The sequence below is a fragment of the Clupea harengus genome, chromosome 4, assembly GCF_900700415.2.
Source record: "Clupea harengus chromosome 4, Ch_v2.0.2, whole genome shotgun sequence".
NCBI classification, from domain to species: Eukaryota; Metazoa; Chordata; class Actinopteri; order Clupeiformes; family Clupeidae; genus Clupea; species Clupea harengus.
This window is the reverse complement of record NC_045155.1, coordinates 8,982,347-8,997,346: the sequence shown is the minus strand read 5'-3', so window position 1 is coordinate 8,997,346 and position 15,000 is coordinate 8,982,347. Positions and strand designations below refer to the sequence as shown.

The 15,000-nt window shown below is 48.1% G+C and overlaps 1 protein-coding gene across 10 annotated transcripts in view; it reads left to right on the top strand.

Annotated features, from left to right (window-relative positions):
* The window catches only part of hspg2 (heparan sulfate proteoglycan 2), an 87,854-nt gene that overhangs the window by 58,694 nt on the left and 14,160 nt on the right, over positions 1-15,000 (top strand). For 6 of the 10 annotated variants that reach the window (XM_031566067.2, XM_031566070.2, XM_031566065.2 and 3 more), the window contains 19 exons: positions 1-110; positions 3,601-3,660; positions 5,848-5,970; positions 6,148-6,300; positions 6,722-6,864; positions 7,096-7,173; positions 8,981-9,116; positions 9,534-9,685; positions 9,958-10,087; positions 10,410-10,556; positions 10,937-11,071; positions 11,368-11,549; positions 11,937-12,132; positions 12,466-12,645; positions 12,928-13,188; positions 13,352-13,514; positions 13,625-13,722; positions 14,018-14,284; positions 14,962-15,000. The exon at positions 1-110 is cut by the window's left edge and continues 71 nt beyond it; the exon at positions 14,962-15,000 is cut by the window's right edge and continues 74 nt beyond it. In XM_031566067.2, coding sequence (XP_031421927.1) covers positions 1-110; positions 3,601-3,660; positions 5,848-5,970; positions 6,148-6,300; positions 6,722-6,864; positions 7,096-7,173; positions 8,981-9,116; positions 9,534-9,685; positions 9,958-10,087; positions 10,410-10,556; positions 10,937-11,071; positions 11,368-11,549; positions 11,937-12,132; positions 12,466-12,645; positions 12,928-13,188; positions 13,352-13,514; positions 13,625-13,722; positions 14,018-14,284; positions 14,962-15,000 — 2,753 coding nt within the window. The remainder of the gene's footprint in view (positions 111-3,600; positions 3,661-5,847; positions 5,971-6,147; positions 6,301-6,721; positions 6,865-7,095; positions 7,174-8,980; positions 9,117-9,533; positions 9,686-9,957; positions 10,088-10,409; positions 10,557-10,936; positions 11,072-11,367; positions 11,550-11,936; positions 12,133-12,465; positions 12,646-12,927; positions 13,189-13,351; positions 13,515-13,624; positions 13,723-14,017; positions 14,285-14,961) is intronic. The other 4 variants (XM_031566064.2, XM_031566073.2, XM_031566069.2 and 1 more) reach the window with 3 other exon arrangements.

The following is a 15,000-nucleotide window of genomic DNA, read 5'->3' as shown; positions in this document are numbered from 1 at the left end:
TGGCATCCTGACCATCCAGAACGTGCAGCCGGAGGACGCCGGCATGTATGTGTGCACCGGCTCCAATATGCTAGCCATGGATGAGGGCACGGCCATCCTCTCCGTCCCAGGTTCGTGATTGGCCCACCCCTGCTCCTGTTACCCCGCCCTCTGCCCCCCGTCATCCTTCAAGGCCTGAAGCTCCCCCACCCCCCCCAGCCCTGCTCTCCCCTGTGATTGGTGCATGTGCCTGCTTCTCTGCCACCTCTATCCCTCTCTCCTGCTCTGATTGGCTGAGTGCTTATAACTCTAATGCTGCTGCACCCTATGCCCATTCATACCCTCCCCTGCTACATAACCTCTTTAACCCCTGCCCACGCTCCGCTGCTTCCTCCAAGGTTGCCTCTGGTTTCTTGTCTCTCTCCCCTGCTTGGCATGGTGTCTCTGTGGAACCTGCACTGCTAGCAGCATATGATACAGCTTGTGAACAATCATCTAAATGAATTATGACTCTGGGAGCTCTCTTAATTCAACCTAATTAATCGGGCAAATTACTTTTGGAGCCTTGCTGTTAAGATGTCACTGATCAAGGCATTAAGGGATAATTACTGAGGTAGTTTGCTGAAATGACACTGATGCACTCAGGTTATAGGGAGGTTTTTAACCCTGCAGAACCCCCACCCCCCACCCAGATGCTGATGAGGAGCCAAACTGATTCCCAGCCCAGTCCCCTTCCCCTGACCCCTCAACAACACACCCCCCCGCCCCCCCCCCCCCCCCCCCCCCAAACATCCTGGAGGTGGTAGCTCAAGACCCGCCCGTGTGTCTGGAGGTGTCTTCAACCTCCCCCATCTCCCAATAACATCCTCTCCTCTCTTAATGTACTGGTCCAATATCTCCACCCCTACTCCATACCCCATACCTCCCGACACCTCCTATCCCCACCCTACACAAGTCACCTTGTGAGGAGAAGTGGATAAGGGTGTAGATTATTAGAGGGGAGAGGGGCATTTGCCTCACCCCTCTCCCCAATACCCCTCGGCCTCATCCCTTTACACCTCCTCATCCCCCACCTCCCCCTCGGCCTCATCCCTTTACACCTCCTCATCCCCCACCTCCCCCTCGGCCTCATCCCTTTACACCTCCTCATCCCCCACCTCCCCCAAGGCCTCATCCCTTTACACCTCCTCATCCCCCACCTCCCCCACCCCCCACCCCCACCTGATGCACTCGCTGGTGTAGGCTAGGAGGGTAGCTGCTGCCTCTGCTGTAATCCTCCTCACTAGCTCTGGTGTGGAGCTCTGCTCTGTCCCATACGATGTTGTGCTCTTCCTGTGCCTCTCTCTGGTGGTGGTCGTCTAAAAGGGTGTGGGTTTCCTAGTGTTCTGCTCTCTGAGGTGTTCAATTATGGGTGCAGGGTGCTTCTGTCTTTCCCCTTAAGGGCGTGCAACTCTAGGGGGCAGGTGGGGAGGTCGGAGAGGGCAGGCAGGGCCTGGTGACTCTGGCACCAACAGGCACGCCAGTGACCCCACTCTGTAAACCAAAACAAAAAATCAAAACATGTTGTTATTTTTGTTGTTAATGCTGTCTGAATTCTGTCATATTTTTGTTGAATGTTTTTCATAATGGTGCTATGAGAGGATGGTTGGGCAGGGCAGCAGATGCAGAGGCTCAGCCTCCCCCTGCATCTGTGGGTTTCAGCGACGTACTGCAGCGCTGTAGTCCCACCATACTCTAACATTCATATGATCTAACGAGAGGCTGTGCGGTAGCGGAGGCTAAATGTTTTTCAAGCGTACCAGTACCCAGATCAGTGACATGGGTCTGTGTTGTTTTCGTTCCTCATACTGTATGTTTGATGTTTCCTGTCACTGCTTTGTTCATGTTATGTTATGTGCTGATGTTACTGCCACTGTCCCCTTAGAGACTCATGCAAAACCACTGTTTGTACAATCATATATTTGTAAACGAAACCACTGATTTTTATCTTCACCCCTAGCATTAGCCTTTTGCATTTAAGAATCACATATAGCTAAGTGTAAATTGGGGTAATTGTTTACATCGATTGTAATGAGCTTGTCACATACACTGGAATTATTTAAGTTTATCATGTTTGCCTTAAATGGGTATTCACTGTATGATGTCACATTTTGAGAATATATTCTGATTTGCCTTGATTTTGTGCACTGTTAAAGATGGGGTTTTAAGGGCAGTTATCAAATAGTGTGCCATTTACTGTATATTTGAGAGTATGAGGTACCTCTCTGTATGACTACTACAAGACTTAATATACAACAATGAAATGATAGTTTCTATCAGCTGTTATCTTATTTTTTCTACATATTTTTTAAATCTCATACAAGTTATCTTGTGATGGTGCTGTTCTGCCAGAGGAGAATGTCCTATGTTTATACTTCCATATTCCAGTGTATTTAATTTATGTGAAATGTCTGTATAAATGTCTGTAAAAAAATTAAAATGTTTTTGATCAAATCATCTCCGTTAGAGCAAAAGCAATGAGCTAGAGAAAGTGATGTGGAATGCAAACCAGCAGGTCTGAAACCAACTCAAACACAGGTCAGCCATCAGTGCCTCACGCCCTGTAAAGGATGTGGGTCACAGCGCTGAACCACACCCCCGCAGGTCGGAGACCAGTAGAAATGTTAGCATGAGACTCCACCATAAGGACCCATAGGGGTTTTGCAGGTTCATAGGAACATTACAATGTGTTTGACTTTTTACTGAATCACAAGCTGTATCCAACCAATATGTATGTTGGGATTCCTTGCAAGTAAAGCTTTGATATGTTTTTACCACTACTAACCGCATGCTGTTCATGTTTGTGTGTGTGTGTGCAATTGGTTTTCTGCCCTCTTGTTTCCCCATTGGATTCTCTACCCTTTTGATGTAATGTTATGTACGTTAATTCAATCTGTGTGGATATGTGTGTTGGAGGATTTGTGTGCGCGTACGTGTGCGTCTGCGTCTGCGTGTGCGTGTGTATAAGTATGTCACCTCTGTGACAGAGACTATGTGTGTGTGATGGAGTGGTGTGTGGAGTATCTGTATGTGTTTCTGATTATAAATGGGAATGTCCAGTTTAGAGTGTGTTTGAAGGAATGTGTACAAGGGTGGTGGAGCGGGTGCGGGCTGTATGTGTCTCATGGTTTGCGAGAGCAAGTCTATACGTCTGAGAGTGTGTCTATGTCTGGAAATGAATGCATATGTGTCTGTGTGTCTGTCTCTGAGCTGTGGTGCGCACCCCATCAGGTAAGCCTTCAGGTCTGGACCCTCACCTTGGCTCCTTTTGATCACCTGATCTCCTCCTGGTGCCAGACATCTCCACATTTCTCACGTCTCCCTCAGACCTCCATATACATTTACACTCAGTCACATTACGTCACACTCACAGTATGTGTCCCAGACACCGTGCTGTCAGCTATTGGTTGCAGCTCAAAAAAAGACAAATGTCATCAGTCCGTGATTCAGGCTAGACTCGTTAGGTCACACATGGCACCTGATGGAGATCCGGTGGCACTGGGTACGGTGTGTGGGTGCGCAGGTGGGCATCAGTGCCAGCGCTCCAAGGGTCTCACCCATGGGTATGTGTGTTCCTCACAGAAGCGTCTCAAACGCAGATGTTTTACACAGCCTATGAAATGTTTGAAGGCCATAGGAAGCGTAAGTCTGCATGTCCCCCCTCCCCCTCCCCCTCCCCCTCCTCCAACCCCCCTCTGCATGTCCACCTCTCTCCTCCAGCATGGACGAAGCCACTCCAGTCATCTGCTCATGTACCACTACACACACATACACACACACACACACACACACACACACACACACACACACACACACACACGGCTGTACGTGAGTGTGACTGGCCCCGGCGGAGCTGACTGCTGCATGTGCCCAGACGAGGGAGACTCCTCTGTTGAGATCACTCCACCATCAGTACTCCACAACCCTCCCCTGGACCCAAACCCACACTGTCAATACAGCACCGAATGCACTTAGCCTCAAGACATAGCGCTGTACCGCAGCAGCCCCACACATTCACACTCACTTTAAGGTTAATTTACTCTATATAAGGCTCATTGTACCGTTAAACTGCTGCCCACACACATTGGTTTCCACTCAAATCCCTCGCCACAATTCGCTGAAGGGAAGGCGGTGTAGAATTTTCAAATGGCAGCAGTGAATCACCGCCGAAATGGAGAGCCAAAGTGTGACGTCAACAATCCCTCAGAACAATGGCTCTTGTTCCAAACTGCATTGGAAACCAATTTTTATGGAAAAAACAATCTAAACGAAGCTCATTCATAAATTAGGTCAAATAGTGTCATTTTCTCAAAGAGGAAGTAGAACTTTTCAAAATATCTGTAGTACTATCCATATTCCTATATTAATTTAATAATAATTTGTCATTAAACAATAGCAAAGTGATATTGGAGAATGCGATGTTCTATAATGGCAGTCACTCTATTGATTGATTTGGGCACACCGTAAAGGAAAGAAAGTGTACAGCCACTACTCTTATCTCTTAAGTTATGGGGAAGTGACATCATCACTTAGCTGTTTTTTTGCCACAGCTGTGAAAGGGAAGACTACAGCTTCACAGTGATCTCTGACAGTATATCCCTGTATCATCAACAGAGAGGAGTCCCTCCACCTCCACCCACTCTCTCTCCTACTTCTGTCTATTCTCTCTTACTGTGCTTTTCCTCTCTTCACCTTTCTCTCTTTCTCCTTTTTTCTTCATCCCTGTTTCGTCATCCGCCCCCTAATCACTTTCACCTCTCTCTCTCTCTCCTCCCCTCTCTTCTTCTTTCCATCACCCACTCTGCTCATTCCCATCACTCCAGATGTTCACCACGCCTGCTGTCGAGTAACACTCATTACGCTTCAAACATCATACTGTGTCGCTGATGTTCCATCCATCTGCGTCATTCCATGCCAACACACTGGGCTTGGCTACTGCTCACCTGTACTATTATTGCCAATGACACACACACACACACACACACACACACACACACACACACACACACACACACATCAATTAAAGTATGCATTCATCCACCCCATGCACTTCATCACACTATGTGCACAGTCAGGCACTACACAGGTACCATAGCAACAGGGTCCTCATACACCAGATCATTATATAGAAATCCATGGGTCTGAAACCCCTGACATGTAAGTGCAGATGGTTTGTGAAAAGCGTAGTGCCTTAGTGAGCATATGGAGTTTTAAATCTACAGAAGATACCATAGCACTGACATCTAAGAGGGGCCAGTTGCCTTTATAAATCCTCCACGACCAACAATCATCTCATAGCTGTTTTGATCACGTCACCACCTACAATATCAGCCATAGCCACTGTGATCAACATAGTATTTAGTAGTAGTCTTTTGTGTAGTCTGAATTGTGGGAACGGGCAGTTGCTGGTCAATTCTCAGATTTGGAACTCAGGGTGCATTCCCATGCCATTTTAGCATGAAGACTACCTGGAACATCACTGCATATAACACACATGCATCACCTCGACATCTGACCAGTGTGTGCACAACCCAAAGTTCAAGCATCTCATCACAAGCTCTGACACCAGGTGTAGAAGTGAGGAACACTGATCACTGTTCTTCAAGCCTCTAGAGAAAAGGTCAAAAATGACATACTGTTGTGGGAAATAGTACAAACTATACTGATGAATAGTTGCATCTCAGATAAGTCATTGGTGCAGGGTTACTCTCCATCAGGAGACATATAGAAGCACATGGAACACCTCACAGATACACGTGTGTGTGTGTGTGTGTGAAAGAGAGAGTGTGTGTATGTGAGTGTAATGACCTTGAGTGTGTTGTGCTTCAGCTGTGGAAGGCACCCAGCCGGTGGCCTCGGTCCACCCCCCCGTGCTGACGCTCCAGCAGGGCCAGCGGGCAGAGCTGCGCTGCACCGCCACCGGAAGCCCCACCCCAGCCATCGAGTGGATAGGTGAGCACCCGCCCTCCTCCAGCACACACACACACACACACATTTTTTTTTTTGATAGGCCAACTCATGTCCTGAGGTGCACTTTCAGACCTGCTTATTAATCTAGAATGTTCCATCTCATTTCATCTGCTGATAATTCAGAGTGTTTCATCTAACTCTTCTCCTTCCGACCCTCAGCTCCTCCAGGTGGCCGGATTAGCCCCAGCGCCGTCATCCGAGGGGGAGTTCTGACCATCTCCTCTGTAGAGCGATCAGACGAGGCTGAGTACATCTGCAAGGCCCTCAACATCCACGGAGAACACACAGCTCGAGGCGTCCTCTACGTGCACAGTATGTTCCTTACACCCCTACCATCTTCTTTCCTATCACTACAAATCGTGTTTTCTACATGTGTTACCTAATGTGTGTGTGTGTGATGGTATTTGTGTTTGTGCGTGTGTGTGTGAGAGCACTCCTTTTTGTGTTTCTTATGTGTGTGTGTTTTATATGTTTATATGTATGTTTGCATATGAGTTTTATATGTTTACGACTCTGTGTGTGTGTGTGTGTGTGTGTGTGTGTGTGTGTGTGTGTGTGTGTGTGATGGTATTTGTGTTTGTGCGTGTGTGTGTGAGAGCACTCCTTTTTGTGTTTCTTATGTGTGTGTGTTTTATATGTTTATATGTATGTTTGCATATGAGTTTTATATGTTTACGACTCTGTGTGTGTGTGTGTGTGTGTGTGTGTGTGTGTGTGTGTATGTCTGCCTCAGGTGCCAGTCTGCCTCAGGTGCAGGTAAGCCCTCAGGATGTGGAGGCTCAGGAGGGCCAGACTCTTCGCCTGTACTGCCGTGCCGGCGGCACGCCCAGCCCCGGCATCACCTGGAAGAAGAGGGGTGGAGAGCTCCCCCCTCAGGTGAGTCTCCTCACCCTCCTCCCTCCAGCACCCCACCCTCCGAACCCCTAAAACCTTAACCCTGCATCCTGGAATGCACACTTCTAAGGGTTATGTTACTGGTAAACAATTTGGTTGTATTTTGACTTTCTCATTTCTTTCCCTCTCCCTCTTTTTCTCTCGTTTTCTATCTCTCTTTGTCTGTCTGTTGTTCCCATCATCTCTTTTTTTGTCTTGCCATTTTTTGTTCAGGCCATTCCCTCTCATGGTTTCCATCAGTTTAAAAGCAACAGTCTCGATGTGTTACAGAGACAAGTAGAGGAGCTGCAGGTCTGTCCGTCTGTCCATCTGTCTGTCCACCCTCCCCCGCCCATTTGTCCCTTTCGTCTGTCTCACTCCCCCCCCCCCTGTCTCATAGATGATCATGGCTTCCCCCAGTGGACTAAGTGCATGGTCACAAGGGTGTTGCTGATTCATGCTCAAATAATTCATGGCAAGCAAAAGGCTCCGTGATAGGTGTGATAATGTTCGTCTTTACTGACAACACAACAGAATCTGAAACCTGTGTGTGAAATTAGTGAAATTAGTGAAATTAGTGCTGCGAACCTCACTGCACCTACGGCTCTGTGCCATACGCCCCCACACTGCACCCCCTCGCTTCTCACTTCTCCTCCCAGTTGTTTGCGTATCCTCATAACCCCTCATGCCCCCTGCATCTCCTGCCCCCTCTATCTCCTGCCCCCTCTCTGGCCTCCCTCTGCCTTCTGTCTTCTGTCTTCACAGCAGCCTCTCACTCTGCACCTCCTCATACCACATTTTCCCACTTCTGTCTGCACTTCCTCAGCCCTCACACTGCTGTGCACCTCTCAGCACATAGTGCTTGCTTACTGCCACCTCCTGTCTGCATGGTGTCACTGCACCTCTTGGACGCTGCTCCCCCTCACCCCCTCCCCTGACCTCAGGCCAGTTGCTGTGGGTGCAGTGTGCCGTATGGCATGATCTTAACCAGACTGATAGGGCTTTTGGTGGATGAGATGTGCAGCTCTGCATGACTGTATGCCAAATGGTTCCACTGAGATAGAGGTTGAAGAGAGGAGCTCTATTTTGCTTGTTGTTTAGAGGCAGACCCAATGAAACATCTTATCCCTGTTATCCCACCCAGCCACTTGTCACCGATTCCACTTTGTTTTGATTTCAACCTCGGTCATTTACGTCAATCCTGTAATCATCTAATGACAGCCCTATTAACACTAGTCAGAGTAATTGTATGTCTGTATTGTTTACACAAATGATTTGAAAGGCGTCAAATCCGTGTCGCTCTTTTAACTTGTAATTGCTGTTGAAGTTACTGTTGCTGTAGTAACTTCACTCAGAAAGGCCTGAAGCGTGTCAGCAGAGGATGCTGCTGAGTGCTTGGCAGCGCCCTCTTCAGGCCATACTGATAATTGGCTTAATAATTATTTAAGACCAGATGCTGGCAAAACAAAAAATGTCTTACTTGGCCAGACCTTGGAGGAAAAAAAATAGTATTTTACCAACTTTTCCTGGCATCAGGAAATATGAAATATTTAGGAGTTACGTTAATGAAGCAGTTGTTTCACTGAGTTGATGATTCGGTGGTTAATGAGGTCTTTGGTTAAGGACTTACAGTCACAGTCCATTCATAGTAACGGCTATGCGGACTTTCAAATGGAGGAAATAAATATGAGATGACTTACATTTGACTAACATTTTAGCCAGGTTTACCTGAACAACACCACATACTGGCCAGCATGGCCTTACACTCTTGGCTATACTTCTGTCTAAGGGGGCTACAGTGCTGAGCTTCAGCTTGCTCCAGAGCATGGTAGCATAGATAAAGTGCACCATAATAATCCTCAACAGGTCAAACAGAACAACAATATTGTTTCACCAGCATCTGGTACTATAGTCACTGCCCTATTATGTATTGTCCTGCATGACATTTTTGAGCTGCTCTGTGCTGCAGTGTTGCGCCATGTTATGTGATGTTTGTGAGTGCTGTGTGGGTGAGTGTTTCAGTAGGTAAGTATGGAAGTATGGAGTGTATGGAAGAATGTAAGTATGGAAGTATGGAGTGTATGGAGCGGCGCCCCTCTGACCCCACTCTGCTCTACAGGCTCGCATGGAGCGCTCAGACATTGGCACCTTGCTCATCCCCAACATCAGGCCGTCTGACGCCGGCACCTTCCTCTGTGTGGGGACCAACGCCATCGGCTCCTCCGAGGCTCGCATCGAGGTCACGGTGGTCAGGGGTGAGAGGAGGCTCTCAGAGTTGTGTTCATCTGTTGAGTTGTGTCAAAATGTGGAGTTGTGTTGCGTCAGTCAGGACCACTCTCGTTTAGTAACAATCGCTAATTGCTTAGAGTATTGAGAAGCATACAACAATTGTCTTTGGCAAGCTTAGCAAACAAACTGAAATGACTAAGGACTGGTTAAATGGACCACCCATTCAGATAGCGACTGTGGTTGGTGCTGGTGAATCAGCTGAGCGTCATCTGATAAGCTAGGCAGAAGATTGACTACCGTGGCCTGCCTGAACGTTATATTGATTACTAAAGATGTATGTTAACTGGCATCAGTCTGTGTTAAGCTATGTAGACTTCTGTTAGGTCCTGGTGAAAAATCACCATGGGCAAAATGAAAGGGATGTTCTACTTATTTGTATCTAGCGGACACCGTCACCCAGGAGATCACCATCCAGCCCTCCATCGCAACAGTGGTCGAGGGGGAGACTCTGGAGCTGAACTGCATCGTCCCCGGAAACCCTCCTCCCCCAGTGACATGGCAGAGAGCCACGGGCTACTTGTCATCAAATCACCTGGTGTGCTCTCCAGTTCCTGAACGCGCACATTCACACATGCATTCCTGCTTCATCTTATTCACACACAATAGCATTTTATTCAGCACACAGTTGTTAATGTATATATGTAAAGGTAGAAATCTGTATAGACCTGTCACATTTGGTTTATAGGAGACCCATTACAGCATCTATGTGCATCCAGTGTTTACTGTATGTTTTGGAACTGCTGTTCTTGATGTATGGCTGTGTGTGTGTGTGTGTGTGTGTGTGTGTGTGTGTGTGTGCGCGCATAGGTTCTGGGAACACAGCTGCTTATTGTGCAGTCGTCAGAGGCTGACTCTGGAGAGTACATCTGCCGTGCAAACGGCGGCTCTGGGCAGCGGCAGGCGGCCGTGTCCGTCTCAGTCACCTCCAGCGCCTCCCGTAAGACCCAGCCTCGGCCTTCTACAATAACTATCCTTCCAGACACAAATAACTCAGCCTGCTTCACCTTTTTCAACTCCACAATTACTCATTATCTCAGTATCACATTAATCATTAGACTGCCTCAGCAATAGCTCAACCATACATCAACAGCCTAATTACCCTGCTTGTAAGGCCTTAATGATCCAGTCCTGTGTGTTGTGCTTGTAAGGCCTTAATGATCCATTCCTGTGTGTTGTGCTTGTAAGGCCTTAATGATCCAGTCCTGTGTGTTGTGCTTATAAGGCCTTAATGATCCAATCCTGTGTGTTGTGCTTGTAAGCAGGTCTCCAGAGCCCTATCATCTCCATCGAGCCCCACAGTGTGGCGGTGAAGCAGGGTGAGTCGGCCACCTTCAGGTGCCGAGTCTACAGCGGGGCCCAGCCTGTGCGCCTCGAGTGGAAACTGTCCAATAACCTCCCGCTGCCAGGTAACTACCGCGCCCTCAAATAAACCTTTACCCCGACAACGACACACTCCATGTCTAATCTACCCCAGCCAAGCGTTTGTCAGCCCAGGCTATTCTCCCACTGCAATGAGGGGCACATTTGCTAATTTCTTTCAGGTGTAACATTAGCATAAACCCACTCCAAATATTACACCCTAAGCCATTCAGCTTAAACTTTTACCTTAACTGCTCTGTCATTGTAAAGGTGACAGGACATCAGAGCCAAATATATAATTGCTGAATTATACAGAGGGCATGAGACCGAGGTGTTTGAGTGAAATGTACTTATTATATTGTGCTATGGTATTATTCGTATTGTATTTATTGTCCCCATTGACCTCTGCATTTACTCCTCTCCTCAGATAATGCCAATGTCAGCCCTGATGGCTCAGTCATCACCATAGTGAACGCCAGAGCAAACAACCAGGGCACCTATCGCTGTGTGGCCAGCAATCTGTTTGGCATCACCCACAGCATTGTCTCTCTCATCATCAAAGGTATTGCAAAGCATCACACACACCTCAACTCAACCAGTGTCTTGATCAATGGCTTTTAGATGTCATGAAGAGATTGCGATAACTGTTTGTACTCCACAGACATTGCTAAAATTACTCTAGATTGTCATAATAAAGAAATGATAAATTTTTATAATTGGAGATTCTTGGAATTATACATTCCAAGATGTTTGTTGAAATGACTGTTAGGAATGTAGATGTGTGTGTACTTAAACTCTGTAGGGATCAGTAATAGGTAATAGGCTTGTATATGATTCTTCCATTGCATTGTGTCTCAGAGTCGCCCAGAGCTGTGGTGACCCCAGCAGGCCCATTGAGGGTGAGGGTGGGCGACCCCATCAACCTGGAGTGCCAGGCGTCTGGAGAGCCCCGCGCCTCCGTCTCCTGGCACCGGCTGGACAGCACCCGCAGGACGCTCATCAGCAGCCCAGTACCCATGGAGTCCAACGCCGTCATGCAGGTGCGTTTCTGTGTGTCCGCTGTGAGGGGTCCAAACCCAAAGCCCTTAAACAGATAGAACACTGCAAGCTATGAAGTACAATGCTGTTTGCCTGCCACAACCTCAGCTTCAGCCTCCTATATGGGAGACAAATTAAGCCCTAACAGTTAGTCTGTGTGTGTGGCTAAATGTCTGTCTGTCATTCTGCTCTTGGTTCATATCCCACAGAATTAGACCACTGAATTTAGTTTTAACATTTAACTAGTATCGTAGCAGATTGTTCAAAGTGTTGAAGAAAGCATGACTTACCCCATCTAAAGCTCAGATAGATTTAAGTAATGTTATGTATCAGGACTGAAGGCTTGGAGTCTGAGCCTGATGTCTGATGTCTCTGCTCGGTCTCTGCAGGTCCTGATGGCCCGGCCGGAGGACAGTGGCACCTATGTGTGTGTGGCCCAGAACAGCCAGGGCACCACGGAGACACGCGTGGAGGTGCAGGTGGAAGGGGGACCCCAGGTGCCCATGGCCCCCCGCGCCACCGTGCAGGAGCCCCTTATGGTGGTGGTGGACGGCCAGACGGCCATCCTGCGCTGCCACGCCCAAGGTATGTGCACCTCCTCAGTCTTCCACAATCTTAAAGGGACAATCAGATGTCAGACGTGTAAGAAGTTTGTCATCATGGGAGAGTGTGGAGACTTTTCTTCCATTTTAGCGTACGTGCACAAATGGACACTGTACATCAAACAGAGTTTTAGGAGATTCTGGATGGAATTGAATTGAATTGAATTGTATTTATTTTAATAGCGGCAATAACAATTTAAATTGTCGCAGGCGCTCTACAGAGCCCAAGGCCCGAACCCCCTTAAAGCAAGAGTTGAATAATATTGCTGAATTATGGTGGAGCAGTGTATCAATGCTGGTTGTCTCACACACACAGGTTTCCCCATACCCTCGATATCCTGGTCGAAGCTACGTGCCCCCCTGCCCTGGCGCCACCAGCTGGTGAACGGCAGCCTGGTGCTGCCCAACGTCGGCCGGCAGGACTCTGGAGAGTACATCTGCAACGCCACCAATCCACTAGGCACCAGTGAGGTCACCGTCTCTCTGGACGTAGAGAGTGAGTCAGGAGTCATGAATGTTTCCATTTAAAAAACACTGCTGATTATTAAATTACTTACTCTCAGTGAAGACACATTACTTTACTAACTCTAAATTAGAGCTTGATAGATGTTCACATGAGTTGTGAGTTAGGGGCAAGGTCAACCATCACATGAAGAAATTGCCTTCCTTCACACTTCATTGCTTGTTCCTCTCCTAAACCCCTGACCACTGTGGCATTCCTGCTCTATATATGACATTTCTCCACCCTATTGCCTAACTACCCCCTCTCCTCCCCCAGCTCCTCCGTATGCGACCACTCTGCCCGATGACGTGCGCGTGCGTGTGGGGGAGGTCATCCGGCTGCAGTGCCTGGCCCATGGAACTCCACCCCTGCGCTACCATTGGAGGAAGGTCAATGGCACCCTGCCCAGCCGGGCCGAGCAAAGCGACGGCACGCTCCAGATCAACCTGGCCTCGCCGGACGACGCCGGCAGCTACGAGTGTGTGGCCAGCAACAGTGTGGGCCACAGCAAGACCACAGCTAAAGTTATCGTGCAGTGTGAGTGACCGCCAGCCAAAGCCTGTAGAGAGGAGAGGGACGGCCTTTATTGGTAGTCTGACAGTGTGTGTGTGTGTGTGTGTGTGTGTGTGTGTGTGTGCGTGTGCCTGTCTGTCTCTGTGTGTGTGTGTGTGTGTGTGTGTTTTGTGTTGTGTTTCTGCAGCTCCCCTAGTGGTGCGCGTTTCTCCTAAGGTGGAGATGCGTGCTCTGGGGTCGGCGGTGGAGTTCACGTGTGCGGCCCTTGGGGGCCAGGACATTCGCCTGGAGTGGCTGAAGGAGGGAGGGGTCCTGCCTCCAAACCACCATGTCAAAGATGGTGTGCTGAGGTGAGTGTGGCTGCGTTTCTGTTCGGAGGAGTAGAGTGAAGTGCTGCTGTTTTTAAGCTGATTTTTATATTGTGTTATTTTGATGAGTATGTTTTTATGGTGTGATTCAGGATTGAGAATCTGGAGCACAGCAATGAAGGCACCTACATCTGCAGAGCCATCAGTGCGTTTGGTCAGGCTCAGGACAATGCCAAACTCACCATTCAAGGTCAGCACTCCGCACTCCACTCCATTCTACACACACACAGACACACACGAACACACTCATTTATATACAGACACACACACACACACACACACTTGTACATCACAACAACACTTATCCATGTATTACAGGCCTTGTCAAAGAACAAAGAGCTAAATTTGTATATCTGTTTGTATTTACATCTGTTGTCTGTCTGTATGTATGTGTTTGTGTTTGTGTTTGTGTTGTATGAATGCATGTGTATACCTGCATGTATGCATGTGTGCTTGTGTGTGCTTGTGTACGTGTGGGTGTGCAGCTCTGCCGAAGGTGATGATAAACGTGCGAACGTCGGTGCAGACCGTGATGGTGGGCAGCATGGTGGAGTTTGAGTGCCAGGCCGAGGGCCACCCCCCGCCCACGCTGCGCTGGACTAAGGTGGGCGGGGCGCTGCCCGCTCACGCCCAGCTGAAGGGCGGCATGCTTCGCATCTCGCCTGTATCCGAGGGCGACGGCGGGCAGTATCGCTGCACGGCCACCAACGATGTTGGATCGGTCCAGTCGCAAGTGGTCCTCAACGTCCAGTGTGAGTGCAGCTGACGTCTTGGTCGTGCACACACACACACACACACACACAAATACGCACAAACTCAAACTTATACACCTACACATACACACTTTAAGCGTCTTTGAGAACTGTGAAAAGCGATATTTAAATGTGATGTATTATTATTATTATTATTATTATTATTATTATTACACACACATACGCACAAACTCAAACTTATACACATGCACATACACAGATAAACACACACACACTCATTTTCTCTGCATGTATCACACATATGAGTACTTCTGCTCTCTGCTGCTATTATAGGCTATGCTGCAAAACCTTTTGTGTGTATGGGCATGCATGTGTCATAGCTGTGCATGTCTCTTCACAGCTGGAGACGTGCATCTCTATGGGTGTGTATGTACCACCGTATTAAGTCATCTCTATATGTCCCACCGGGATAAGTCATCTCTATATGTCCCACCGTGATAAGTCATTTCTGTATGTTCTGCTGGCTTCTCAACTTTAACGCTGAGAGTGCAGCTGGTCCGTCAGATCTTGTGCTCTTTGCAGTGGCTGATTTGAGCTTCATCCAGCTGAATTCGATATCCAGGAATTCGCCCTGTTTGTGTTCAGTGGTTGTTCTGTGGTTGTTCTGTGGTTGTGTGTGTTATATTCTGAGTATATTGTTTGCCTGCTCTCTGAAGCCTTACCCCAGATTGCTGCTCAGCCAGAGACCAAGGAGG